Here is a 26482-nt window from a genome sequence, read left to right on the forward strand (position 1 = left end):
GCAGGCCTTACTTCACTCTGCTGCCCGGATCATTTTTCTGGGGAAAAAAACAGAATTAATTCAGTGCCCACGTCCCCTCTTCTCGGGATCTTGCTCATCCTTGCCTCCTTCAAAAAGAAACTCCTCACCGTCGGCTCTAAAGCTCTCAGCTTGCCCCAACCTATTTGTCCTCGCCCATTTCGCACTACATCCCAGCCTGCAGAGTCTGCTCTTCTAATGCCAGCTTACTCACTGTATCTCCGTCTCATCTGTCTCGTCGCCGACCCCTTCCCCACATCCTCCCCCTGGCCTGGAATTCCCTCCCACTTCAGATCCAACAGACCGGCACTCTCCCCACCTTCAAAGCCTTATTCAAATCACATCTCCAAGAGCCCTTTCCCAACTAAACCCTCACTTCTTCTACCTTTCCTCCCTTTCGCATTTCCTAAGCGCTTGGATCTGACCCCCTAAGCATTTGATATTCACCCCACCTTCAACCCCCCGACACTTCCGTCCGTCTCCGCGGTTCATTTTAACGTCTGTCGCCCTTCTAGAAGGCGAGCTCGGTTTTTCGGTTGTCCTCATTTTATTTTCAAGGTACTCGTTAAGCGCTTACTATGTACCGGGCACCGTTCTAAGTGCCGGACTAGTTGCAAGGTAATCAGGTGGGACACAGTCCCCGTCCCACGTGGGGCTCACAGTCCTAATCCGCATTTACGGATGAGGAAACTGCGGCCCAGAGACGTGAAGTGACTTGTCCAAGGTCACGCGGTAGACAGGCGGAGGAGCCGGCATTGGAATCCAGGTCCCTCCGACTCCCAGGCCCGGGCTTTTCCCGTTAGGCCACGCTGCTTCTCTTGCGGACAGGGAACGGGTCTACAAACCCTGTGCTATCGTTCTCTCCCAACCACTTAGTCCACTGGCTCACGGTCACGCGTAATCAATACCATCGATCGGTTATCCACGGTCACGCGGCAGGCCGCCGACGGAGCCGGGACTGGAACCGGAGTCTCCCGACCTCCCTCCCCCCCGACCCCCACACGGCCTTCCCCTAGGGCCCGCTTCCTCCCGCGGTTACTCCGTGTGCCCGGACAGATTGTGCCCCGGGACCTTCCGATCATCTCCTCGTGCTTCTCTCCCCCCTGCCCGCCCTCTTGTCCAGATGCCAGCGTTCTCCACCTGACCTTCTATTACCTCATGAACCTGAACATCATGACCGTGAAAGCCAGAGTGACCACGGCCACGGAGCTGCTCACCCCCATCAGCGCCGGGTACGGGGCCGGTAGCGGCTCTGGGGTTGGGGGGCGAGGGATGGGACGTGGAGGGCGGTCGCCGCCCCCCAAGGACCCTCTGGCTACGGGTGCGGCCGGGGTCCGGGCTTCTGTCGGCAGCGGGTTCAGCTGCGGTCGGTGCTGACTCACCCAGCCCGGGTTTCCTTTCCGGGGAAGAGCTCAGTGCACAGAATGATATCGCAGAATAATAATGATGGCACTGTTATTATTAGCAGTAGTATTATTATCAGCGAAGCACCCCGGGCTTGGGATTCAGAGGGACCTGCCTTTTAATCCTGGCCCCGCCACTTGTCTGCTGCGTGACCTTGGGCAAGTCGCTTCATTTCTCTGGACCTCAGTTACCCCACCTGTAAAACGGGGATTAAAAATGTGAGCCCCATGCGGGACGGGGACCGGGTCCAATCTGATTAATTTATATCTACCTCAGGGCTTAGAACTGTGCTTGGCACCTAGAAAGCGCTCATGAAATGCCATCGTTATTACTGCTAATCATAATTAGTCGTAATTATTGTTGTTATCACGAAAAGATCCACTGCGTTGTGGCAACACTTCTGCGTTCATTCATTTGATGGTATTTGTCGAGCGCTTCCTGTGTGCAGAGCACTGGACTAAGCGCCTGGCATGTACAATTCAGCAACAGGTAGAGGCACTCCCTGCCCGACGACGGGCTCACCGTCTAAGAGGGGAAGCACGGGAAGCAGCGTGGCTCAGTAGAAAGAGCCTGGGCTTCGGAGGCAGAGGTCATGGGTTCGAGTCCCCCGGCTCTGCCACTTGTCGGCTGTGTGACCGTGGGCAGGTCACTTCTCTGTGCCTCAGTCACCTCATCAGTAAAATGGGGATTGACTGTGAGCCTCACGTGGAACAACCTGATGAGCCTGTATCCACCCCAGCGCTGAGAACAGTGCTCTGCACGTAGTAAGCGCTTAACAAATACCAACATTATTAAAAGGGGGAGACAGATGGCAAAACAAAACAAGTAGGCAGCAGGAAGCTCAGTCTCCACCCCTAAGCTTTAGGCAGGCGCCTCCTTGGGCACAGCCCCGGCCTAGAAAAGACTCACCCGTGAAGACGGGAGTAGGAGAGAGGCCCCACGCCATGGGCCGATTTATAGTTATTCTTCTCCCGGCGCCAACCTGAGGAGGCTTTTCCTGCGGGGACTCTAGGTACCCCACCTCAAACCCTCGCAAAAAAAGAAAAAATAGCTCCTCCCCCTTTCCTCCACCTCCCTCTTCCCCTCCACGGTCTGGTACGGAACGCTTCCGGGAGGAGGAGGACCGTGGGACGGAGTTGTCGCTCCAAGAAACCTCCGGGGCTCCCGGAGCGATACCCGCTCGCTCCATCTCACCGTCCCTCCTCCCCGCCATCTCTCTTGCCCAGCGACCTGCTGTCCCCCGACTCGCTCCTGAGCTGCTTGTATCCCGGAGACCACGGCAAGAAAACCCCCAACCCAGCCAACCAGTACCAGTTTGATAAAGTGGGGTAAGTCTGCCGGGCAGACTCGGCGCCGGGCCCGGGAAGGGAAACGAGGGGAGGGGGCTTGGCGGGACAGACTCCCGGCAAGCTGGGGCGAGGGGCACAGCCTCGGTGTAGGGGTTGAGGTGGCCGTCGGAGAAGGGAGGGAGGGAAAACCGGGAGAAACTGGGGAGGGAGAAGGGAGCCTCCTGGAAGGGTGGAATGGTGTGGCGGGCGGAGAAGGAAGGGGTTGGCGGAGACGAGCCACCCCGACGGGCAAATCGGATGAGACTGGGACGGTGAAATTCCCGGCAGGAGGAGACTTTGGCTTTTCGGAGGTCGTCTCGGGCTCCCCGCTGGTCACTTGGGGCCAAAGGGACCGTGTCCGAGACCGGTGGGATTCCTGGGATTCGCACCCGGAACCGCCGGGCCAAAATAAAGTTAGGAAACAGTCCCTCTGCACGGTTTCCTTTTCAGCATCCTGTCGTTGAGCGATTACGTGCTCGAACTGGGCCACCCGTATCTGTGGGTGCAGAAGCTGGGGGGCCTGCACTTCCCCAAAGACCAGCCACAGGTAAGGGGGTGCGGGGTAGGGCCCGCTGGCCGGAGGAGGGCCCCTCACTCCTGGATCCCAGCAGCCTCACCGGGGTGGAGCGGGGGCACCGGGGAACCGCGGCAGACCCCGGTTCAGTGGGCCCTCCGTCCTACGCTACGGAGACCCCTGTGCTGAGCACTCGGGAGAGTCCGGTGCTTCGTCGTCCCGTGACTCGAAGCAGACTGTCGATCGGAAATCCGTCCGGAGCCAAGTCCGCGTTAGGATAATGCAGCGGGCTGGAAATACGGAAAGGGGAACGATGCCAACCCTGGCGGTAACCGGTCAGTGGGTGGCCTTGGCCGAAGGCCTGTCGGATCAGTGGCCTCATCTGTAAAATGGGGATTAAGACTGAGTCCGATTAAGTTCTGTCTATCCCAGTGCTTCGTACGGTGCCTGGCACGTGGAAGTGCATAACGAGTACCGCGGTTATTATTATCGTTCTTTTTCATACTAATGGTATTTGTCGAGCACTTACTATGTGCCAAGCACCATTCTAAGCCCTGAGGTAGATACAGGGTAATCAGGTTGTCCCATGAGGGCTCCCGGTCTCGATCCCCATTTTGCACACGAGGTGACAGAAACACAGAGAAGTGAAGTGACTTGCCCAAAGTCCTACAGCTGACAAGTGGTGGAGTCGGGATCAGAACCCACGACCTCCGAGTCCCAAGCCCGGGCTCCTTCCACTAAGCCACGCTGCTGCTTCTGTTTTTATTACGATGGCGATGTTGAGGACGCAAAACTGTGAAAGACGGCACGGTCTAGTGAAAAGAGCGCAGGCCTGGGAGTCAGAGGACCCGTGGGTCTAATCCCGACTCCGCCAACCTGTGTGACCTTGGGCAAGTCATTTAACTTCTCTGCACCTCGGTTCTCCTATTCTCTCCCTCCTATTTAGACTGTGAACCCCACGCGAGGTTGGGACTGTGTCCAACCTAATTAACCTCTATCTACCCCAGCACTTAGAACAGTGTTCGCTACGTAGTAAGTGCTTAGCAGATGCCACTTCAAAAAAAAAAAAAAAAAATCCATGTGACACACACTTGGGAGAGATTACTCCACAGGACGCCATTCTGTGCCCAGGAGGTCTACGAGTTGCCAGACCGGCTCCCGAACTTTCTAGACCTTTCCAGCCATTACCCTTGGGCAGAGCGACTTTGCTCCCATCCACGAGCCCCCGAATCGCGCTGCGATGCTCTCGGTCGGAGGGCCGCGCGCGGGCTGCCGGAGGGAGGTGACCCCATCTCCACCCACGACGGCCCCGACCCGGCCCCGAGAGGCGCGGTGGCCGGGTGGGCCCGTCGGGGTCCTCCGGGGGGACTCTGCTTTGCCCACCCCAGGCCCGTAGCGTGGACCGGCCTGTGGGTTGCCAACCCAGTTGCCGTGGGTGAGGTATGCCCGTAATAATGATGGTATTGGTTAAGCGCTTACTATGTGCCAGGCGCCGTTCTAAGCGCCGGGGTGGATGCGAGCAAATCGGGTTGGACACAGTCCCTGTCCCACGGGGGGCGCTCACGGTCTTCATCCCCATTTTCCAGATGAGGGAAATGAGGCCCAGGGAAGTGAAGCGAGTTGCCCAGGGTCACCCGGCAGACAGGTGGCGGAGTGGGGATTAGAACCCGTCACCTTCTGACTACGGGGCCCGGGCTCCGGCCCCTCGGCCACGCTGCTTCTCCGTGTTCAGAGTCCCGCAAGTGAGGGGACATCCACAGCCTTCACGAGACCCTCCTCCTCCGTCTCCCCGTTCCCCGGGTCTCCGCTCCGGCCTCCCGGGGGCGGGACGGCCCGGACCCCTTCTGCCGGGCCCCGCCCCGTCTTGGGTGGGCCGTAGCCACCGGGGAGGGAGAGGGAATCGCCGGGCCTCCCTCCTTGTCGTCCCCAGCACACGGTGTCGGCCGACAACTCCCTGAGCGCCAGCCACATGGAGACCACCGTGCGCCTGCTGAAGACGAGGCTGCAGGCCCGCCTGGCCCTCCACAAGCAGTTCTCCTCGCTCGGTGAGAAAAGCCCTCCTCGGGTGGCCGGGGCCGGGGGGGGTCGGAGAGGCCCGGGGCCGGGGCCGCCGTCCTCGATCAGCAACGGGGCCGGTGCCGGGGAGGAGACCTGCCCGTGGGCACGGGGCCGGCCGGGAAGATCGGCTTCGGGCCAGCCGTCCCTGGCACCGACTTGCGCTTTGCCGAAGCGTCGCTGGCCGCCTGAAAACTGCAGAAGGACCTCTCCTTGCCCGGTGCAGCCCTGCTGCAGTCACCCCCTCGGTGTGGCCTAGTGGATAAATAAATAAAAATAAATGTTGGTATTTGTGCTTACTCTGTGCAGAGCACCGTTCTAAGCGCTGGGGGAGATACGGGGCCATCAGGTTGTCCCACGTGAGGCTCACGGTTAATCCCCATTTTACAGGTGAGGGAACTGAGGCACCGAGAAGTGAAGCGACTCGCCCACAGTCACCCAGCTGACGAGTGGCGGAGCCGGGATTCGAACCCATCACCTCTGACTCCCAAGCCCGGGCTCTTGCCACTGAGCCCCGCTGCTTCTCTGGCGCTCGGGCCTGGGAGTCAGGAGCACCTGGGCTCTGATCCCGGCTCCGCCGCTTGGCTGCGTGACCTCGGGCGGGTCGCTCGATTTCTCTGCCTCAGTGACCTCGCCTGGAAGATGGGGGTTAAGACTGTGAACCCCAAGCGGGATGGGGATTGTGTCCGACCTGATCAGCCTGCGTCTGCCCCGGCGCCTGACGCACAGTAAGCGCTCAACAGATACCGTCACCGTCGTAGCTCAGCCGTCCCAGCCGAGGTGGGACCGCCCGCGTGCCACCCGTCCTCCTCCACCCGGCACCCCGGAAGCCCCCGGGTTCGGGGGCCTCTCCTGCCGACCCCCGGGGGCCAAGTAGGATGGGGGGCATCTGGGCCCGGGCCGGCCGGCCGGGTGACCCCGGCTCCGTAGGCCTCTGGCCCAGAACTGGTTGGGAAGCCGGGACCCGTGGCTACCGGTCACCCCGCCGACCCGGGCATACGCGACGCCCTCGCCGTCTCACGCGGGTGTGGCTTTCAGGTATACTCGTCTCGAGACGCCTCTCCTCTGAGGTCCCTCGGGTCTCAGATCCTTCCCACCGGAGGAGGAAACGGCTTTCCGGGGAAACCCGCTGCTTGGGTTCCGAGGTGGCCGCGGGGGCCCGGCCGGGGTCCAGCGGGCCCTCGGTGACGCCCCTCCCGACCGTCTGATTTCAGAGCACGGCATCGTCCCGGTGGTCGGCGAGTGCCAGTACCTCTTCCCGGCCAAGATCGTGTCGCGACTGGTGAAGTGGACGGCCGTCCCTTACGAAGACTACCTGGTACGTTGTCGGGCGGGGGCGGGGGGGAGGACTCGGGACGCCCCCGGCCCCCCCACTTCCCTTAGCGTTTGTGAGCCCGAAGGAGGCTCCTTTCGAATCCCAACCCAGGTGCCGTCTCTCAGAGCTCGGTACAGTGCCCCACACGTTGCGAGCTAATGGGTCAGGGGGACTGGGCTCGTGCCGGTTGCGGGACACGGTACTGGCCTCTTGGGAGACGGCGTGGCCTGATGGGAAGAGCCCACGCCCTGGGAGTCAGAGGACCTGGGTTCTAATTCCGGCTCTGCCGGCTGCCTGCTGGGCGACCTCGGGCAGGTCACTTAACTCCTCTGGGCCTCAGTTTCCTCATCTGCAGAATGGGGATTCAACTCTCCCTCACTTAGGCTGGGAGCCCCTTGTGGGTTCCGCGGCGTGGCTCAGCGGAAGGAGCCCGGGCTTGGGAGTCAGGGTTCGTGGGTTCGAAGCCCGGCCCTGCCACTTGTCAGCTGGGCGACTGCGCCTCAGTTCCCTCGTCTGTAAAATGGGGATCAACCGTGAGTCTCACATGGGACAACCTGATTACCCTGTATCCACCCAGCGCTTAGAACGGTGCTCTGCGACTGTGTCCCGACCCGGTTTGCTTGGATCTCTCCCAGTGCTCAGCACAGTGCCTGGCACATGGTAAGCGCGTAACAAATACCATCTTTTTTGTTTAACCGTGAGCCAAGCACTGTGATAAGCGCTGGGGTAGGTCCAAGAAATTCAGATCAGACATAGTTCCCGTCCCATTTAGGGCTCAAAATCTAAGAGGGAGAGGCGGGTATATAATCTGTCACTTTACTGGAACGGAAACTGAGGCACGGGGAGTCCTTACCCAATACCACACGGCCTAAAAGTGGCTGTGCCGTGATTATTGATGATAATGACGATGACGACGGTATTTGTTAAATACTTACTATGTGCCAAGCACTGTTCTAAGGCAGGGACAGATACAACGTAATTAGGCTGTCCCATTTGGGACTCTCAGTCTTCATCCCCATTTTCCACATGAGGTAATTGAGGCCCAGTGAAGTGACTTGCCCTGAGTCACCCAGCTGACAAGTGGCGGAGCCGGGATTAGAACCCACGACCTCTGACTCCCAAGCCCGGGCTCTTCCCACTGAGCCACGCTGATTAGATCCCAGATCTCCTGACTCCCAGCCCTGGATGCTTTCCACTAGGCCACACCACTTCATGATGCTTAGAATCTAGTCAGGGAGACAGGACCTCCCCCTCCCCCACCAGATCACTCGCAAATCGGAGGAAGAAGTCACTTGGGAAGCAGCGTGGCTCGGTGGAAAGAGCCCGGGCTTGGGAGTCACAGCTCATGGGTTCGAATTCCGGCTCTGCCACTTGTCGGCTGTGTGACCGTGGGCGAGTCACTTCACTCCTCTGGGCCCTCAGTTCCCTCATCTGGAAAGTGGGGATTAAGACTGTGAGCCTCATGTGGGACAATCTGATTACCCTGTATCTACCCCAGAGTTTAGAACAGTGCTCGGCACCTAATAAGCGCTTAACAAACACCAAAAAAGAAAACTTGGGCGAGTAACGGATGGGATTTGCGCCCCGCTCCCTGGGGGCCGAGCAGGCCGGCGGCGATCCTCAGGCTGTCCGTGGCCCGTCACTCTCCCTCTCCTCTGCGCCCCCCTCCCCTCCCGCCCCTCCGGGTCGGGGCTGCTGGGCGGGGGGTCCCCCGGGAGGGGCGTCTGAGCCCGGCTTTCTTTGGGCAGGAACTTCCTTACACCAAGGACATCGTGGAGGCCGGCCTGGCCGAGGACACCCACCTCTACTACCTGGCTCTCATCGAAAGGGGGACAGGTGAGGGCTCTCCGGGCCACCCGGCCCACCTCCCTGCCCCGGGGCCCGAGGCTGGTGACGGGGCGGGAACCGGACATTCCCGGGGCCCCAACGGGCAGAGATCTGGACGCCGCGAGGGGCTGGGCTTGCTCTGCTTTCCTCGGTTCGGCCAAGGTTCGGCCTTCCGGCGGGCGGAAACCCAACCCCGCAGCCGCCCCCTCCTCCCCAAGCCCTCGGCGGGCGCCGGTCCCGGTCCCGGCCCCAGTTACCGCGGGGGAGTCCCGCGGGCCAACCGGCACCCTCCGCGCCGCCGACCCGAGGCGAGGGAGGCGGGCCGCCTCTCGGCCGGGTGACGTCCTGACCCGTCGTCCACCCCGCTGCCTCCCCAGCTAAGCTCCAGGCCGCCGTCGTGCTCAACCCGGGCTACTCCTCCGTGCCCCCCATCTTCAGCCTGTGCCTCAACTGGAAAGGAGAGAAGACCAACAGCAACGACGACAACATCCGGGTACGGCGGGAGTCAGGGGAGGGGTCGCCCGGGTGGGAGGCCGTGGCCGGTCATGACCCCGGCCTGCTCCGGAGGAACAGATAATCGCCGTGATCGGGCTCTCCGTTGGGCGCTTTCCCCCCGGCCCAGCACGCCTGGGCCAGTTGGAAGATAATCAGGCCGGACGTGGAACCCGTCCCGCCCGGGGCTCGCGGTCTAAGAGGGAGGGGAGTGAACAGGTAGCTCCCATTTTACAGATGAGGAGACGGGCTCAGAGAAGTCGTGGCGTGCCCGGAGTCAGTCAGAGCCAGGATGAGAACTCAGGTCCTGTGAAATAATAATAAATGCTTACCATGTGCCAGACACTGTACTGACCGCTGCGGAGAACAAGCGAATCCGGTTGGACACGGTCCCCCGTCCCACCTGGGGCCCACGGTCTTAATCCCCATTTTTAGGGATTAAGGGAACTGAGGCCCGGAGAAGCGATGTGACTTGCCCAAGGTCACCCAGCGGACAAGTGGCAAAGCTGGGGTTAGAACCCGGGTCCTTCTGACTCCCAGGCCCGGCCTCTCTCCACCAGACCACGCTGCTTCTGTGGGGTTTTGATCCAAGAGAAGCTTGCATTCCATCTTCCCCGAAGCCAAAGTGAGAGTCAGTGGCGGCTCTCGAAGCAGGAGAGATTAAGGGTAGACGTCTAGAAGCCCTCTGTCGCCGCGTAACCCCGAAATTAAAGGGGAGTCGGAGTGGGATTTGGAATCTCCTTCCTTACGGGCTCTCTAGGAACAGGCAGAGGAAAAAAAGTCAGTCGCCCGTCTCCGACGATCATAAAAACGGTGGTCCCGATTAAGCGGTTCCTCCGTGCCGAGCCCCGTACTGAGCATTGGCATCCCGGCCGGGCGGTCCCTGTCCCACCTGCGGCTCTCAGTCTCAGTAGGAGGAAGGGCGGGGATCTCATCCCCGTTTTACAGGTGAGGCACGGGGAGGTCCAGGGACCTGCCCCGGGCGCCTCGGGGAGGGGGAGGGGGGCGATTCGGGGATCCTGACGGGGGTTTGGGTTTGTCGGCGGCGACCCCGTCCCTCCCCCAGGCCATGGAGAGCGAGGTGAACGTGTGCTACAAGGAGCTGTGTGGGCCCGGGCCCGGCTACCAGCTCCTGACCAACCAGCTGCAGCGCCTGTGCGTCGTGCTGGACGTCTACCTGGAGACCGAGAGCCACGACAACAGCGTGGAGGGCCCCAAGGAGTTCCCCCAGGAGAAGATGTGCCTGCGGCTGGTCAGGTGAGGGCGGGCGGACCGCGGGGGGGGATCGGGCGCCTCCGTCGGGCCGACCCGCGGAGGAGGGAGGTCCCGTCTCCCCAGACCCGGCCACCCGGGACGGAGGACGAGGCGGGGGCATCACGGGGGACTCCGATCCCGTCGGCTCTGGCCGGGAAGGCTCGGAGACACCCAGAGGAGCGTGTGCGGGACCGAACTAGCCGGCCAGTACGAGGGGGACGGGACGCACCACGGCGACAGGTCACCGGGGAGCCCGTACGCGTCCAGTCCGCGGGGACGTCCGGGCTCAGGGCCGACTTGCCTGTCCGTGTGGCTCTCGTCGGGCCCCTCCGGCCGACCGGTCGCCCCGGCGATCCCGGCCGGGTGCAGTCGCGTTCAGGCGGGCCTCCCCCCCTACGATCCCACCGGCCGCCGGTCCGGGGCGAGCAGAGGGAGTAGATGGGCAGCGAGCGAGGTTGCCGTCTCCTTTTCTCGGCAGGGGCCCCAGCCGGATGAAGCCGTTCAAGTACAACTCGCCTCAGGGGTTCTTCAGCCACCGCTGAGCAGCCCTTCCCTCCCGCTGCCCGACTCGACTCGCTCTCACCGAGGCCCGAATCGGGGCGGGGCCCGGAAGCCCCCCCCCCCCGGGTCTCCTGCTGTGGTCAGTCTGGGCCGGACCTTGGCTCCGGGGGTGATGCGGGGGGCCGTGATACCCGTAGCCGTTTTTTAGAAAGCTGTAGTAGTAAAGTCTGCGCAGAGGATCCGTCTCGGTTGCGTGTCTGCTTGGACGAGGGGCCAGACCCAGGGGAGGGAGTGACCTCTGGGCCCGAGAGGGGGTCGGATGTGCCCCTGGCTGGAAGGGGGGGGCCTCCCAGCACAGAGACGGAAAAGCCGAATCCCCAACCGGGCATCGGCTGTCTACTTAGTGCCAGGCACTGTACTGAGCGTGCGGGGAGCGCGGTAAAATGCGCGGTCCCCACCCTCGCGGCGCTAACGGTCCAGCCAGGGAGACGGGCGCCGGCTGATTTACAAAGAGAAGGACGCAGTGCTCAAGTGGACGCCTGGGTCAGTGCACGCGTCGGTAGTATTTATGGAGTTATAATAATAAATGTGGTATTTGTTAAGTGCTTACTCCGTGCCAGGCACTTTTCTAAGCGCTGGGGTGTAGATACAGGCAATTCAGGTTGGACACGGTCCCTGTCCCACGTGGGGCTCCCAGTCTCATTCCCCATTTAACGGATGAGGTAACTGGGACCCAGAGAAGTGAAATGACCCACCCAGGGTCACACGGCAGACAAGCGGTGGAGCCGGGATTAGAATCCATGACCTCCCAGGCCTGTGATCTAGCCACTACGCCGTCGTGCTTCTTGTGTACTTACTGTGCGCTGAGCATTGAACTAAGCACTTGCCTGAGGATAATATAAAAAAAAAAAAAAAGAAATGTTCGTATTTGTTAAGCGCTGAGTCTGTGCAGAGCATATATATATGTTGGTATTTGTTAAGCGCTTCCTATGTGCCGAGCACTGTTCTAAGCGCCGGGGTGGACATAGGGGAATCAGGTTGTCCCACGTGGGGCTCACAGTCTTAGTCTAGGTGGTAAGCGCCTAGACCGCCATCATCGCCGTCCGTGGTATTTACTGAGCGCTTACCTTCTGCAGAGCACTGAAGTAAGCACTTGGGAGACGACAGCAGAGTTGGTAGACAGGATCCCTGCCCACGGTGAGCTTACTTAGAGGCTAGAGAGACTTCTCAGCTTCCGGCACCCGGGCAGTCAGTCAGTCAGTGGTATTTATTGAGCGCTCAGGATAGTAGGTAGACACGTTCCCCGCCCACGGGTTTATAGCGTAGAGGACAGAGGGAGGGAGCCGTGTCTCTTGGTTCCGCCGGACTTGTCCCCGGTGTTTAGTTCGGTGTCCCGCCCACGGTAACTGCTCCTTCGGTGGGTGGACCGACTCTCGGGAACTCCAGCATTAACTCTGTCTCCCCACAGAATGACCGGAAGGTCTGCAGGACCCACCCCTCACCCATTTTGCCCCGTCCTGGCCTTGTCACTCTTACCCTCCACCGCCCCCCTCCCCTTTTTCTTTTTAAGTGGTATTTCTTGAGCGCTTTCTTGGTGCCAGACTCTGTTCTGAGCGCCGGAGTAGCGACAAGCTAATCGGGTTGGGACCGGGTCCCCGCCCCCACGCGGGGCTCACGGTCTCAATCCCCATTGTGCAGTTGAGGCCCAGAGAAGTGAAGTGTCTTGCCCAAGGTCACCCAAGCAGACCAGGGGCAGAGCCGGGATTAGAACCCAGGTCCCCGTGGCACCCAGGCTGCGGGCCCGATCGACCGGGCCGCGTCGCCTCTCGACCGGCGCTCGATCGAGACCGACGCTCCGTGATGGAATGAACCAAGTCTGCGGCTGGGCCTCCCTCCCCTCCTCCCGTCCGCGGAGGCCGGGGCCGGGGAACGTTAGCGGGGGGGGGGGGGGTAGCGGGGAGGGTGCCAGCGCTCATCCCCTCTGTGTCCTCCGGTTTAGGTTTTCCTTTTTCAGATGAGCAGGGCCGGGGCGAAGCCGTTCCATTCAGCCCTTAGGGACCAGATCCCAGGACCCGGCTGGAAATCGACGGCTACCGACCAGCTCGGAAATGGGTGGTCAGCCCGGGCAGGTGGGTGGGGGGCCCGGGTGGGTAGGAGGGGGCCCGGGAAGTCGCCGGGCCGGGAACGTTGCCCTGTGCGGCCTGGGAAAATCGGGCCGCGGAAGCCCCTGCGGTCGGGGATGGTTCAGGAAACTTCCAGACTTAGCAGAGGGATGCGTGCTTCCCGTTTAATGAATGTGTCCTCTCATCCTGCAGGGCAGTGTGCGCTAGTGGACGTTCACTCATTCATTCATTCGTATTTATTGAGCGCTTACCGTGTGCAGAGCACTGTACTGAGCTCTTGGGAGGGTATAATAGAATTGTGGTATTGGTTAAGCGCTCACTACGCGCCAGGCACTGTACTAAGCACGGAGGTGGATACAAGCCGACGGAGTTGGACACGGTCCCTGTCCCACCTGGGGCTCACAGACTTACTCCCCATTTTACAGGTGAGGTCACTGAGGCCCAGAGAAGGGAAGTGACTTGGCCAGAGTCACCCAGCAGGCAAGTGGCGAAGGCGGCATTAGAACCCGTGACTTTCCGAGTCCCACCCCCGTGCCCTATCCGCTGCACCCTGCTGCTTCTCGACAACAGACGGGCACGTTCCCTGCCCGCAAAGAGCTCGGGGTCTTCGAGGGGGATCGAGCCGAGGCCTGAGAGTCGGGGGACCTGGGTTCTAAATCCTGGCCCCATTGCTTGCCTCCCTCTACAAGCCACTTAATTCTCTGTCCCTCAGTTTCCTCATCTGGGTAATGGGGATTGAATACCTGCTCTTCCTTCTCCTTAGGCTGGGAACCCCCGGAACCGTGTCAGACCTGATTATGTTAGTTCTACCCCAGTGCTCGGCCCATTGTGCTTAACGCATACCCGAATTAGTCGGTCAGTGGTATCTATTGAGTGCTTGCTATTTGCAGACAGCTCTACTGAGCGCTTGGCAGAGTAGCACGGTGTAGTGGCTAGAGCCCGGGCCTGGGAGTCAGAAGGATCTGGGTTCTAAACCCGGCTCCGCCACGCGTCTGCTGCGTCGCCTTCGGCGAGTCACTTCGCTCTGGGCCTCAGTTACCTCATCTGTGAAATGGGGACAAAGAGTACGAGCCCCATGTGGGGGGAGGGACCGTGTCCACCCTCATTGACCTAAATCTACCCCAGCGCTTGGAACGTAGCGCCTACCAAGCACCGTTATTATATGAGAGACTTTCCCTGCCCACAGTGAGCTTCCAGACTAGAGAGGAAGCAGAGTAAAAGTATGTTAGTACTGTGGGGGCGGGGTGAGGACTCGAGTGCCAAACTGATCCGAGTAGGGATGGCGAATAAGGTGGGGAGATGAGAGATTTAATAATATGGTTACGCGCTCACTGAATGCCGAGCGCTGTACTCAACGCTGGGGCGGATAAAAGGTAATCGGGACCCTCGTGGGGCTCACGGTCTAAGTAGGAGGGAGAACTGGTATCGAATCCCTATTTTGCAGATGAGGGGGGAACTGAGGCCCAGAGAAGTTAGATGACATGCCCCAGGTCCCACAGCAGACCAGTGGCGGATCAGGATTAGAACTCGGCTCCTCTGACCCGCAGGCCCCGGGCTCTTTGCCGTTTCCCGATGGGTCAGGGAAGGCTTCCCGGAGCAGCCCCCGAGGACTGAGATGGGATTTCTGCTCTGGTCCCTCTCCCTCGTCCCGGAGAAGGGAATAAACCAAAGCGGAAGTCATTTTTTTGGTAAGCACTTGATTTTATTGCACGGAAGCAATTGACGGTTCACCCCCGACCTCCGTCCCGCCCCCCTCCCCCAACCCGGTGGCCGGCGAGTCTCCCGGGGGCGGGACGGGGGCGCGGGGAGTGTAGGAAGTTCCCCGCCGGAAGACGGCTCCCGGAACCCGAAGGAGCTCCGTCCCTACGGAGAGTCTCTCCGGGGCACTCCGCATTTCCCGCTCTACATTCATCTGGGTGTTTCGTCCTCCGGTTACACAAACAGGAAATAAATGCACTTATTTGGGGGCCGGGGGGTGCGGAGGGGGGGCACGCTGACAGTCGGGTTCGACCTGGCATTCGGCGGATCATCGCATTCTGCTACTGAAGCTTGCTTGACCACTGTTTGTGGAGGGTAGTGAGGGGCGGTGAGGGGGATGGGGGGGCGGGAGGTGGGGGAGGGCGAGGCTCTTTGATTTTTCTCTCCCCTTCCACTGCTGTATTGCTAACGAGAGTCCCAGTGCGCAAAAGGAAGGTGCCCTGCAGTCTAAGCATCATCTTTTCACTTCAGATAAATTAAGGAGGGTGGGTGGGGGGAGGAAAAAAAAAAAAAAGTGACGAAATTACAGAACCGCTCGTTCGGCCTCACACGAGGGTCTCTGGCTGCCGCCGACGGCGCCGTCGGTCCTTCCCCGTCCTACTTCCCGTCCCCCTTCTTGGCCGGCTCGGCGGCGGGTCTCTCGGCGGGCCGGCCGTCGGTGCCGGAAGACTTCTCCGCCTTCCCTGCCTTCTCCGCCTTGGGCCTGGGGGCTTCCTTCTCTGCCTCGGTCTTGGTGGGAGCAGCCTTGGCCTCGCTGCCGGCCTCCTTCCCGCCGCCAGCCCGGCCCTCTTCTTTGGGCTTCTCTTCCAGCTTCTTGGGCTCTTCCTTCTCCTCAGCCTTGGATTCCTTCTTGGCCGCGGGGGCTCGGTCGGGCTTTGGCTTCTCGGCGGACTGGGTGGGGGCCTTGGGCTCGGGCGCCGGTTCGGTCACCTTCCCCTCGGGGGCCGGGGCCGGCCGGGGCTCCTCGGCTTCCCCCTTCTTCTCAGAGGCCGGCGGCGGCTGGGGGGCCGTGGCCTTTTTCTTGTCCTCCGGTTCGGACTTCTTGGGCTCCGCTTTGGCCTCTTTGGGTTTCTCCTCAGCTGCCGCCTCGGGCTTTTTGGGGGCCTCCTCCTTTTTGCCTTCCTTTTTCTCTTCCGTTTTTGGTTTGGCGGGGGGTTTCTCCTCCTCTGTCTTCTTTGGTGGCTCCTTCCCTTTGACCTCGGGGGCTTTTTCCTCTGCTTTGGCCGGTGGCTTCACCGCTTCTTTCTTTGGGGTTACCTCTTTCTCGGCGGATCTAGCCTCCTCTGCCCCCGATGACTTGACATCTCTACTCTGGGGCTTCTCGGGTGCCTTGACCTCCTCCTTAACTGGGATCTTGGCCTTCTCTGGTGATTTGACTTCCGCTGGAGATTTGACGTCCTCCTTGACCGGAGTCTCGGCCTTCTCCGGCGACTTGACTTCGGCCGGAGTTTTGACGTCTTCCTTGACCGGGGTCTCGGCCTTCTCCGGCGATTTGACTTCGGCCGGAGGTTTGACGTCTTCCTTGACCGGGGTCTCGGCCTTCTCCGGCGACTTGACTTCGGCCGGAGGTTTGACGTCGTCCGTGACCGGGGTCTCGGCCTTCTCCGGCGCCTTGACTTCGGCCGGAGGTTTGACGTCTTCCTTGACCGGGGTCTTGGCCTTCTCCGGCGACTTGACTTCGGCCGGAGGTTTGACGTCTTCCTTTACCGGGATCTTGGCCTTCTCCGGCGCCTTGACTTCGGCCGGAGGTTTGACGTCTTCCTTGACCGGGGTCTTGGCCTTCTCCGGCGACTTGACTTCGGCCGGAGGTTTGACGTCTTCCTTGACCGTGGTCTCGGCCTTGTCCGGCGACTTGACTTCGGCCGGAGGTTTGACGTCGTCCTTGACCGGGGTCTCGGCCTTCTCCGGCGCCTTGACTTCGGCCGGAGGTTTGACGTCGTCCTTGACCGGGATCTTGGCCTTCTCCGGCGACTTGACTTCGGCCGGAGGTTTGACGTCTTCCTTTACCGGGATCTTGGCCTTCTCCGGCGCCTTGACTTCGGCCGGAGGTTTGACGCCTTCCTTTACCGGAGTCTCGGCCTTCTCCGGCGACTTGACTTCGGCCGGAGGTTTGACGTCTTCCTTGACCGGGGTCTCGGCCTTCTCCGGCGACTTGACTTCGGCCGGAGGTTTGACGTCCTCCTTGACCGGGGTCTCGGCCTTCTCCGGCGACATGACTGGGGCCGGAGGTTTGACGTCCTCCTTGACCGGGGTCTCGGCCTTCTCCGGCGACATGACTGGGGCCGGAGGTTTGACGTCCTCCTTGACCGGGGTCTTGACCTTCTCCGGTGACTTGACTTCTGCTGGAGGTTTGACCTCCTCCTTTACCGGGATCTTGGCCTTCTCGGGTGACTTGACTTCAGCTGAAGGTTTGACCTCCTCCTCGACCGGAGTCTTGACCTTCTCTGGTGACTCGACTTCTGATGGAGGTTTGACGTCTTCCTTGACCGGGGTCTTGGCCTTCTCCGGTGACCTGACTTCGGCCGGAGGTTTGACGTCCTCCTTGACCGGAGTCTTGACCTTCTCCGGTGACTCGACTTCGGCCGGGGGTTTGACGTCCTCCTTGACCGGGGTCTTGGCCTTTTCCGGTGACTTGACCTCTTTCTCTGGAGATGCAGCCTCCTCTGTTGGGGGGGGTTTAGTCTCCTTCTCTGGGGACTGGGCTTCTTCCTCCCGTTCACCCTCTGCCTCCACTTCCTCCTCCTCCCCACCCTCCTCCGTCACTTCCTCCCCTCCTCCTTTCTCCTCTTCCTCCGTCACCTCTTCGGTCACTTGGATCTCTTCCGTTTGCTCTTCCACAATGACAGTTTCCTTCTCCACTTTCTCCACTACTTTGATCTTCTCTTCGCTTTTGATCTTTATGTGTGTGGAAATGGGGGGCACTTTCGGGAGCCCCTCCGAGAAGGGGAAAGGCGTTGGCTCAAACCCTATACGGCACTCTTCGCCTTCCAGGAGTTTTCTGTAAGAGAAGGGTCAGGATAAAAGGAAACTTTCGTCTTTTAAGTGCTTCTCGTCCAAGCGGCCCCGAGTTCAGGAGCGCGGAGTGATGGAAAGAGGGAGGGATGTGGAATCGGGAGGTCTGCCACCGCTATCCTGCCGGGTGACCTTAGCCAAGTCACCCGGCTGACCTTAGCCAAGTCACCCGGCCTCTCCCAACGTCTCCATCTGGGAAATGGGGACCAGAGAGGCCGTGGGCCCCGCTTCACGTTTCTCCACCAATTCCTCTCCCCATTTTTACACACGGACTCTGTCCGTTGGCTCTCCCTCGCCTCCCTTCCTCCCTCCTCCCAAGGTCACCTGCTAACCGTACCTCGCTCTCGACCCTAACCCCTCATTCAGTCCCCCCCACCCCCGTCCCACCTCCTCCGACCCCATGTACCTGTAAGCAGCAATTTCGATGTCCAGGGCCATTTTCACGTTCAGCAGGTCCTGGTACTCGCGGAGTTGGGCGGCCATCTCCCACTTGGTGTTCCTCAGCTCGTTGTCCAGCTGCTGGATGGCTTCCTGGAGGCGCGGAGAGGATCGTGGGTCCCGGGGAGACGGCCCCGCGCCTAAGGCAACCCACCCCGGTGGCCTCAGAGAAGGCAGCGGAGCGGCACGGGACCGACAGGCAGTAATCGTCATAGTCTCTGTTAAGCTCTCACTAGGCGTCCGGCACTGTCGTAAGCGCCGGGGGAGATGCGCGGTAATGAGCTTGTCCCACGTGGGGCTCACGGTCTCCATCCCCGTTTTACAGATGAGGACACTGAGGCACAGAGAACTCAAGCGACTTGCCCAAGGTCACAGAGTAGACAAGGGGCGGAACTGGGATTAGAACCAGATCTGGGTTGTCTCATGGGTGGGGCCGGGGAGTCAGAAGGTTGTGGGTTCTAATCCCGGCCCTGCCACCTATCTGCTGGGTGACCTTGGACAAGTCACTTCGCTTTTCTGGGCCTCAGTGACCTCATCTAGAAAACGGGGATTAAGAACGTGAGCCCACGTGGGGCTTGGGCTGGGTCCGACCCGATTCACTTCTGTTTACCCCAGCGCTTACAACAGCGCTTGACACGTAGTAAGTACTTAAATATCATTATTATTATTATTATTACGGATCTTCTCGACAGCCCCGCTACCTAGCTCCCAGGCTTCTTTCTCAGCTTGCCCTCCCGCTCGGCAGAGTGAGCAAGTGGCATCTGTTTTGGGCCCCGGATCTCTCTGAGCCGCGACTGCTCGCTTCTGAAGGCCGAGGGGCTCGAAGGGGCCTCGGGACAGCCGAAGGCTCCCGGGAAGGACCTCCGGGAGACGTCGCCCAGAGAAGCGGCGTGGCCTAGAGCCCGGGCCCGGGCGTCAGGGGACGTGAGTTCTAATCCTGATCCCGCCACTTGTGAGCAGGGGGGACCTCGGGCCACCCGCTTCACTTCCCGTTTTGCAGTTGAGAAGGCTGAGGCCAAGAGGATTCGATCCCTCACCTCCCTCCTGCCTGGACCGCGAGCCCCGTGTGGGCCAGGGACTCTACCCGGCCTAATTAACTCCCATCTCCCCCGGCGCTCAGAACGGCGCTTGACGCAGAATAGGCGCTTAACAAATACCGGCATCATTAAATCACGAGCAGCAGCGTGACGCAGCGGAAAGAGCCCGGGCCGGGGAATCGGCGGACCTGGGCTCCAATCCCAGCTCTGCCCCGCGCCTGCTGTGTGACCTCGGGCGAGTCGCCTGACTTCCCCGTGCCTCGGGTCTTCTGTTCTCCCTCCTGCTTAGACCGCGAGCCCCAGGTTAGACGGGGACTGCGTTCAAACGGATTAACTCGTATCTACCCTGGCGTTCAGAAGAGTGACGCAGAGTGAGCGCCTGACCGACGCCATAAAAAAAAAGAGCGGATGGGTCGGGGCCCGGGCCGCCCTCAGCGGCCGGGGGGCGCCGTGGGCGGCTACCTGGTAGGAGGCGACGTCCGCGTGGTGCTGGTCCTCCAGGTCGTAGCACTGCCTCTCCAGCGAGTCCCGGGTCCCCTTGAGGGCCTCCAGCTCGGTGGTCTTGGCCTGGAGCTGGCGCCGGTACTCGCCGATCTCCTCCTGGGCGCAGCGCATCGCGTCCGTGTTCACCTTGGCCGCCTCGGACAGCTTGTCCAGCCTCACTGCGGCACCCGGAGGGAAGAGAGGTGCGGGGTGAGAGGGGGACACCCCCCCCTTGGGTCGGCAGAGAGCGGGGGTCCGACTCGGCCCACGGAAGGCCGCCGTGCCGCATCCGAGCCTGCGGCGGCCCTCCCGCGGGAGATGCTGGGGGCGGGGGGCTCGGCTCCGTCGCCGGTTCCCCCCCGGGACGACCCCTCCCCCCTCCACCGACTGCATTGCAGATCACGTCTCCAACGCGCCCCGCTCTCCCCGACCCACGGCGACCGGCGCCTCCGCCCGCCCCGTTCCCCGCCCGCCGCGAGGCTCCGAGCTCCTCTGGGCCCGCGCGAGCCCGCTCTCCCCGGCCCCTTCTCTCTGCGTCTCGGTTTCGATTGTTAGACCCGGTGAGCTCATTTCATTCATTCATTCGATAGTAGTTCAAGGTACTAAGCGCTTGGGAAAGAACAGTAACGACGTGGGACGATCTCTGCCCACAAGGAGCTCTCGGTCCGTTCGACAGTATTTATTGAGCGCTTACTACGTGCAGAGCACTGTACTAAGCGCCTGGAAAATACAGTTCGGCAACAGATAGAGACGATCCCTGCCCGATGCCGGAAGCGTCGTGGTGGTTCAGTGGAAGGAACCTGGGCTCGGGAGGCAGAGGTCCCGGCTTCTAATCCTGGCGCTGCCGCCTGTCAGCTGTGTGACTTTGGGCAAGTCACTTAGCTTCTCTGTGCCTCAGTTCCCTCATCTGTAGAGTGGGGATTAAGACTGTGAGCCCCAGGTGGAGGAACCGCCAGTGCTCAGAACTGTGCTTGGCACCTAGTGCTGAACAAATGCCATCATTATTCTTTTTTTTTTTTTGAATGCGTGCTACTGTCTGTCTCCCCTCCCCCCTAGACTGTAAGCTCGGGTGGGCAGGGAATGTTCTGTTGGGCTCTCCCAACTACTTAGTTCAGTGCTGTGCACACAGTAAGCGATCAGTAAATATTCATTCAATAGTATTGATTGATTGAATATGAAGGAATCATTATGGTATCTGTTAAGCGCTTACTGTGTGCCAAGCACCATACTAAGCGCTGGGGGGGAAACGAGCAAAGCTAGTTGGACCTAGTCCCTGTCCCGTGTGGGGCTCACGGTCTCAATCCCCGTTTTACAGATGAGGGAACTGAGGGCCAGAGAAGTGAAGCGACTTGCCCAAGGTCACACGGCAGAGAAGTGGCGGGGCGGGGATTAGAACCCGTGACCTCCCAGGCCCGTGCTCAATCCACCACACCCTGCTGCTTCTCTCTTTGTAGCTATTCAAAGCTCGGCACAGTGCTTGGCAATTAGTAAGCGCTTAGCAAATACCTCAAAAAGAGTTGGGGGGGCTGGGGAGACTCCCAAAACGGAGCGCGCCGGCGCCCTTTTCAGGTGCCTCCAGAGATCGGCTTTCCCTGAGCCACCGCCACGGGATAGAAGAAGCGTCGATTCTTTGGGGAGGCGGTTTTGGCAAAGGCTTTGGCAAATCCCAGGGGATGCCCGAAAAACCAATGGATTTTGAAGCAAGTTGAACCTGAGCGGTCTTGGGAAGGCCCAGCGACTCAGCCTCGACGAGCTTATCCCGGACCCACCGGCGGGAGGACTGATTCTCCTGACCCGTGACCGACTGGGAGAAGCAGCGTGGCTCAGTGGAAAGAGCGCGGGCTGGGGAGTCGGAGGTCATGGGTTCGAATCCCGGCTCTGCCCCTCGTCAACTGTGCGACTGTGGGCGAGTCACTTCACTTCTCTGGGCCTCGGTTCCCTCATCTGGAAAATGGGGATGAAGACCGCGAGCCCCACGTGGGACGACCCGATTCCCCCGTGTCCACCCCAGCGCTCAGAACGGCGGTCGGCCCACGGCAAGCGCTTAACAGACGCCGACGTTATCGTTCTCCGGAGGAGACGCTGATGCTGGGGAAAGGTCCAGGGAAAACGTGGAAGAGGCAGACCCGGCGGCCAGATGGGGGGCGACCGAGGGGACCGTAACGGAAGACGAGGGATCACGGCAGAAGATGGGACCTTCCGGGGAAAATAGAACCAGAGAGTCACCGCGAATTGGAAACGACTCGACGGCACTTGACAGCGATGATGATGACAGGCCCCACCTCCCCAGCTCGGATTCCCCTCTCGGGGCTCGACACGGAGGGAAGAGCACCTCCCCACCGAGCCCCCGCTGATCCCGGGCACGATCGAAGGCCCCGGACGATCCTGAAACCGTCCATCGAAGTTTTAACGAAGGCGCATCTCCGGGAAGCCTTCCCCGCTTGAGCCCTCTTGTCCCACTCCCTTCTGCACCGCTCGGACTCGGTCCTTCACTCATCCTCTCTCTCTCTCCCCCGCGGCACGGCCGTGTATATTCTACGGCAATCTACCGGCCGTGTATATTCTACGGCAATCTACCTCCGCGTCCGTCTCCCCCTCTAGACGGCGGGCTCGTGTGGGCAGGGGATCTATTTCACCTTTCATCGAACTGTCCCAACCGCTTAATACGCCGCTCGGCGAGCGTGCGGACGTGATCGTCGTCATCATCGATAACGTCTTCCGGCGGAGCCGGGACCGGCGAAGCGAGGGGGGCGCGCGTCGCGCCTCTGACTAGGGGACGACCCCGCGCCGTGGAAACGAGCGCGCTCCCCTCGATTCTCATTCACGCCCAATCGACGGGACGCGTCCGCTGCCGGGGAGGGCCTTCGCCTCCCTCGTCTCCCGGGGGTCTCCCCTCGACCCCGGGAGGCGAGGGAGAAGTAGATGCCGTCCCCACCTGCCGGGGGAAGCGACGGAGACGGCAGGGAGGGCGCCCGAGCGGGTCGGCGGCCCCGAAAGGCCGAGGGACGGGGATCCGCCGCCGACCCCCGACCCCGGAGCGCTCACCGGCCCGCGGCGGGGCCTCGTTACCCGTCTCGGTGTCCGTCTCCCCCCGGCTCTGGGCCGTGAGCCCGTCGGGGGCGGGGACGGTCCGGGCGTCCGGTCCAGCGCTCCGCACCCCGTAAGGGCTCGGTAAATAGGAATGACCGAAACGGGGTCCCTCGAGAAACGGAGGTGGAGGAAGCCCGGGGTCGCGCGTCCCCTCGGAGGGCGGGACCCCCGTTTCCCCCGGACCGGTCACCGGGGGGTCCGGCCCGCGCCCCGACTGACGCGGGGCTCGAGGGCACGGGGGCAGTCCGGGGGTGCGGGTCACCCGGCGGGGCAGCCGGTGCCCCGCCTCAGGGGGGCCGGGCCGCCGCCGGGTCCTCGCGGCTGGGGGGCGGCCGGTCCTTCCTCTTGTCCCGGGGGGCTTCCAGGCGGCTCCCGCCGGGGATGTCCCCCTGCCCGCTCCCTCTCAGCCCTCCTTTCCGGCCCGCCCTTCTTCCTCCTCATCCCCGCACCGGCCACCTTTCCTCCATCCTTCGCTCCTCCTCCCTCCGGCCCCCTCATCTCCGCTTGTCCTTGCTCCTCGCGGGTCCCCCTCCTCCTCCTCCTCCATCCTCCTCCATCCCCCTCCTCTCTGCGTGTCCTTCACCTCCTCCTCCCGGGGCTCGTCCACCTTCTCCGCGCGGATCCTCCTCCTCCTCCTGCCCCCGTTCCCCTCCCCCCCGGGGGTCCTCCTCTTCTTCTTCTGTCCCCTCCCTCCCCCCCGCCCCTCGCCTCGGGGGTCTTGCCCCTCCTCTGCCCCTTTCCCCCCGCCGGTCCTCCTCCTCCTCCCCTCCCGCCGGAGGTCTTCCTCTCCCCCCCCAGGTCCTCCTCCTCCTCCTCTCTCATTCCCCACCCCCGGGGGGGGTCTTCCTCCTCTCCCCCCCCCTCGCAGGTCCTCCTCCACGCACCAGGGTCCTCCTCCTCCCTTCCCCTCACCCCAGGGGTCTTCCTCCTCCACCCCCGGGCTGGTCTCGTCTTCCTCCTCCTCCTGTGCCCCCTGCCCACCGAGGGTCCTCCTCCTCCATTCCCCTCACCCGGGGGGTCTTCCTCCTCCACCCCGGAGGGTCCTCCTCCTTCCCATCCCCCGGGGGGGGGTCTCCCCCCTGGGTCCTCCCCCCGAGGGTCCTCCTCCTCCCCCCCGGGGGGGGGGTCTCGTCCTCCTCCCGCGCCCCCTGCCCACTTCCCCTCCCCTCGGGGGGGGGGTCCTCCTCCTCTTCCTCCTCCCCCCGCCAGGGGGCAGGTCTTGTGTCCCTCCTGCGCCCCCTCCCCCCCCCCGCCCCCCCGGCGTCCGCCCCTTCCCCCACCTCGGAACCACTGGTCGGAGTGCAGCCGGCTGTGCGCGGCGTGTCCCTCGAGCTGCCGGCGGACGTCCCGCAGGGCGGCGGCGAGGTCCGGGCCGGGCCGGGCCGGGGCGGCGGCGTCCGGGTCGGCGGCGTCGGCCTGGAGGCGGGCGAGCAGGCGGCCCAGGTCGCGGCGGTGGTGCTGCCGCAAGAGGGCGCACTCGTCGCGCAGCGCCCGCTCCTGCCGCTCCAGCTGGGCGCGCGCCAGGCCGGCGCGCTCGGCGGCGCGCGCCAGGCCTCGCGCCGCGGCCGCCGCCTCCCCGCGCCTGCGCGCCTCGTCCTCCAGGCGGCGGCGGAGGCGCGCGGCGTCGCGGTCCAGGCGCTGGCGGTCGAGCCGCAGCTGGGCCTTGTCGTTGCGCAGGCGCAGCAGCCGCCCGCGCATCTCGCCGATCTCCCGCTCGTAGAGGGCGCCCATGGCCGAGCGGCCCGCCTGCTGCCGCCGCAGCGCCGCCGCCTCGCCCTCCAGCCCGCGGTTCTGCACCTCCAGGCGCCGCACCTTGTCGATGTAGCCGGCGAAGCGCTCGTTCAGCGCCTGCAGCGCCTCCTTCTCGTTGCGGGGCTCCCCGGGGCCCGGCCCGTCGGGGGCGTCGGGGACGTCCGGGCCTCGCACCTGCTGCTGCTGCTGCTGCTGCTGCTGCAGTTGCAGCTGCTGCTGCAGTTGCAGCTGCTGCAGCGAGGAGGAGGAGGAGGAGCAGCCGGACCAGGCCGACGACGACGACAAGAAGGACGCCCCCGGGCCCCGACACCAGGAGGAGAAGCCGCTGGAGGCCGAGCCGCCCCCGCCGCCCGGACCCTTGCGCGGGTAGAGCGGCGGCCCGGCCGCCGGGGCCCACAGCCGCTCCGGGCCGTAGTCCATCGTGGCCGGGCGGGCACTGCGGCAGCCGCCGGGACAAGACGTCTTTTATAGCGCCGGTGTCGTCCCCCCCCTCTCCCCCTCCCCCCCGGCCTCCTCCCCGCCCCCCGGCCCCCGGCCCGGACGCTGCAGTCAGGGGGAGGGGGACCGACGGGAGAGGGCGGGGAAAAGTCGGGCAGAGGGGGCGGGGGGGACACCCCTCCCCTCCGGCCTTGAGGCGTTGAAGGACGGGGGCTCCGACGCGGCTCCTCCCCCAACACACCTTGCTATGCAGGACCCCCCCCCCCCCCACACCCCAACTCCTCGTTGCCACCGCCCCTTTTCCGCCCCCGGAGGATGACCCCTGCAGAGCCCCCCGCCCCACACTGCAGGCCAACATCCCCTTTCCCTCCGGAGGATGACCCCTGCAGAGCCCCCCGCCCCACACTGCAGGCCAACATCCCCTTTCCCCCCGGAGGATGACCCCTGCAGAGCCCCCCGCCCCACACTGCAGGCCAACATCCCCTTTCCCCCCGGAGGATGACCCCTGCAGAGCCCCCCGCCCCACTCTGCAGACCAACACCCCCTTTCCCCCCCATCCCGGAGGATGACCCTTGCAGAGCCCCCTGCCCCGGACTGCGGACCAACCCATTCCCCGCCGGAGGATGACCCCTGCAGAGCCCCCCTCCCCCCCCCGGTCCCCTGCCCGCGGAAGAAAGGAGGGGGCCACGGCACTGCAGCGGGAGGAGACCCCCCACACACACACCCAGCCCCACACTTCGGAGGGACACGGGACACTCCCTACCTCCCCCCAATCCATCCCTCGTCCCCTCTTCTCACTTCCCCCCCGCTGAGACATCCCAGAGGGAGAGACCGGGGTGGGGGGGCGCGCACACTCAAGGACTTTTGGGGGGCGGGGTCGCTGATCGCCTCGGAGATGCTTGCTGACCTTGACTCTCCTGTTAATTTGCACCGAAGCGGGCCGGGACGGAGGGCGAGGTGGGAGGGAAGGGTTAAACCCCCACCGAGCCGTCCCTTCTGGGAAAGTTTTGGGGGGGGAAGGTGTTGATTTGAGAAGGAGCCCCCCACCTTTCCGTGAAATGGGGTGAAAGGGTGTAGAGAGGAGATCTGCTTTTTACTACGCTCCTTAAACTGTCATTCATTCGATAGCATTTATTGAGCGCTTACTGTGTGCAGAGTCCTGGATTTAAACTGTCGAGACTGTGAGAGTCCTCCTAGGTCCATCCCTGGTGTGATCCCCTGGATCGGGAAGTATGGGGGGGGGGATCCTCCTTTGAAAGCTGCCCACATTCGAGGGGACCCCTCTCTGGAGGATTTAACACACCGCCCCTCCCTCTCCGCTTTGCCTACTGCGGACAAAAAATCTGCGCATACGAGACAGGACGAATCCAAATGGATGCTCCAGGACCCTGAACTTGTCCAGCGAGCGCGTCCCACTTCTTTCCCCCGTCCTTTAATCGATTGTTGGTGGAAGGACCGGAAGCCTGCGGGGTGATGTGGAGGGATGGGGGGGGGGGGTCTTCCCGCCTCCAGACCCCCCACCCCCGGCTCGTTTTTGCCTTTGCTCCCTCCCCTCCCCATTTAAAACATTCCCTTTTCTGGGAATTCTGAAGCCCGAACCCGCCAGGCCACCCCCGAGAGAGAAGTCGAAAGGTGGAGCGTCG

General features: G+C 62.5%; 2 protein-coding genes across 3 annotated transcripts in view; one reads left to right on the forward strand and one right to left on the reverse strand.

Annotated features, from left to right (window-relative positions):
• Positions 1–11313, forward strand: part of THOC5 (THO complex 5) — a 30204-nt gene extending 18891 nt beyond the window's left edge. For both annotated transcript variants that reach the window (XM_029049348.2, XM_029049350.2), the window contains 9 exons: positions 1142–1250; positions 2649–2750; positions 3201–3297; positions 5195–5309; positions 6534–6637; positions 8383–8470; positions 8839–8954; positions 10020–10210; positions 10686–11313. In XM_029049348.2, coding sequence (XP_028905181.1) covers positions 1142–1250; positions 2649–2750; positions 3201–3297; positions 5195–5309; positions 6534–6637; positions 8383–8470; positions 8839–8954; positions 10020–10210; positions 10686–10749 — 986 coding nt within the window. In that variant the 3' untranslated portion in view covers positions 10750–11313. The remainder of the gene's footprint in view (positions 1–1141; positions 1251–2648; positions 2751–3200; positions 3298–5194; positions 5310–6533; positions 6638–8382; positions 8471–8838; positions 8955–10019; positions 10211–10685) is intronic.
• A 3198-nt stretch (positions 11314–14511) lies between these two features.
• NEFH (neurofilament heavy) lies at positions 14512–24850 on the reverse strand. Its single transcript, XM_029049337.2, has 4 exons — positions 23930–24850; positions 19539–19738; positions 18008–18132; positions 14512–17587 (listed from the first exon to the last, which is right to left on the reverse strand). Exons 1-4 carry the CDS (start codon positions 24819–24821, stop codon positions 15187–15189), a joined length of 3618 nt encoding a protein of 1205 aa, XP_028905170.1. The 5' UTR covers positions 24822–24850; the 3' UTR covers positions 14512–15186.
• Positions 24851–26482: the final 1632 nt, after the last annotated feature.

The sequence above is a fragment of the Ornithorhynchus anatinus genome, chromosome 21 (genome assembly GCF_004115215.2).
Source record: "Ornithorhynchus anatinus isolate Pmale09 chromosome 21, mOrnAna1.pri.v4, whole genome shotgun sequence".
NCBI lineage: Eukaryota > Metazoa > Chordata > Mammalia > Monotremata > Ornithorhynchidae > Ornithorhynchus > Ornithorhynchus anatinus.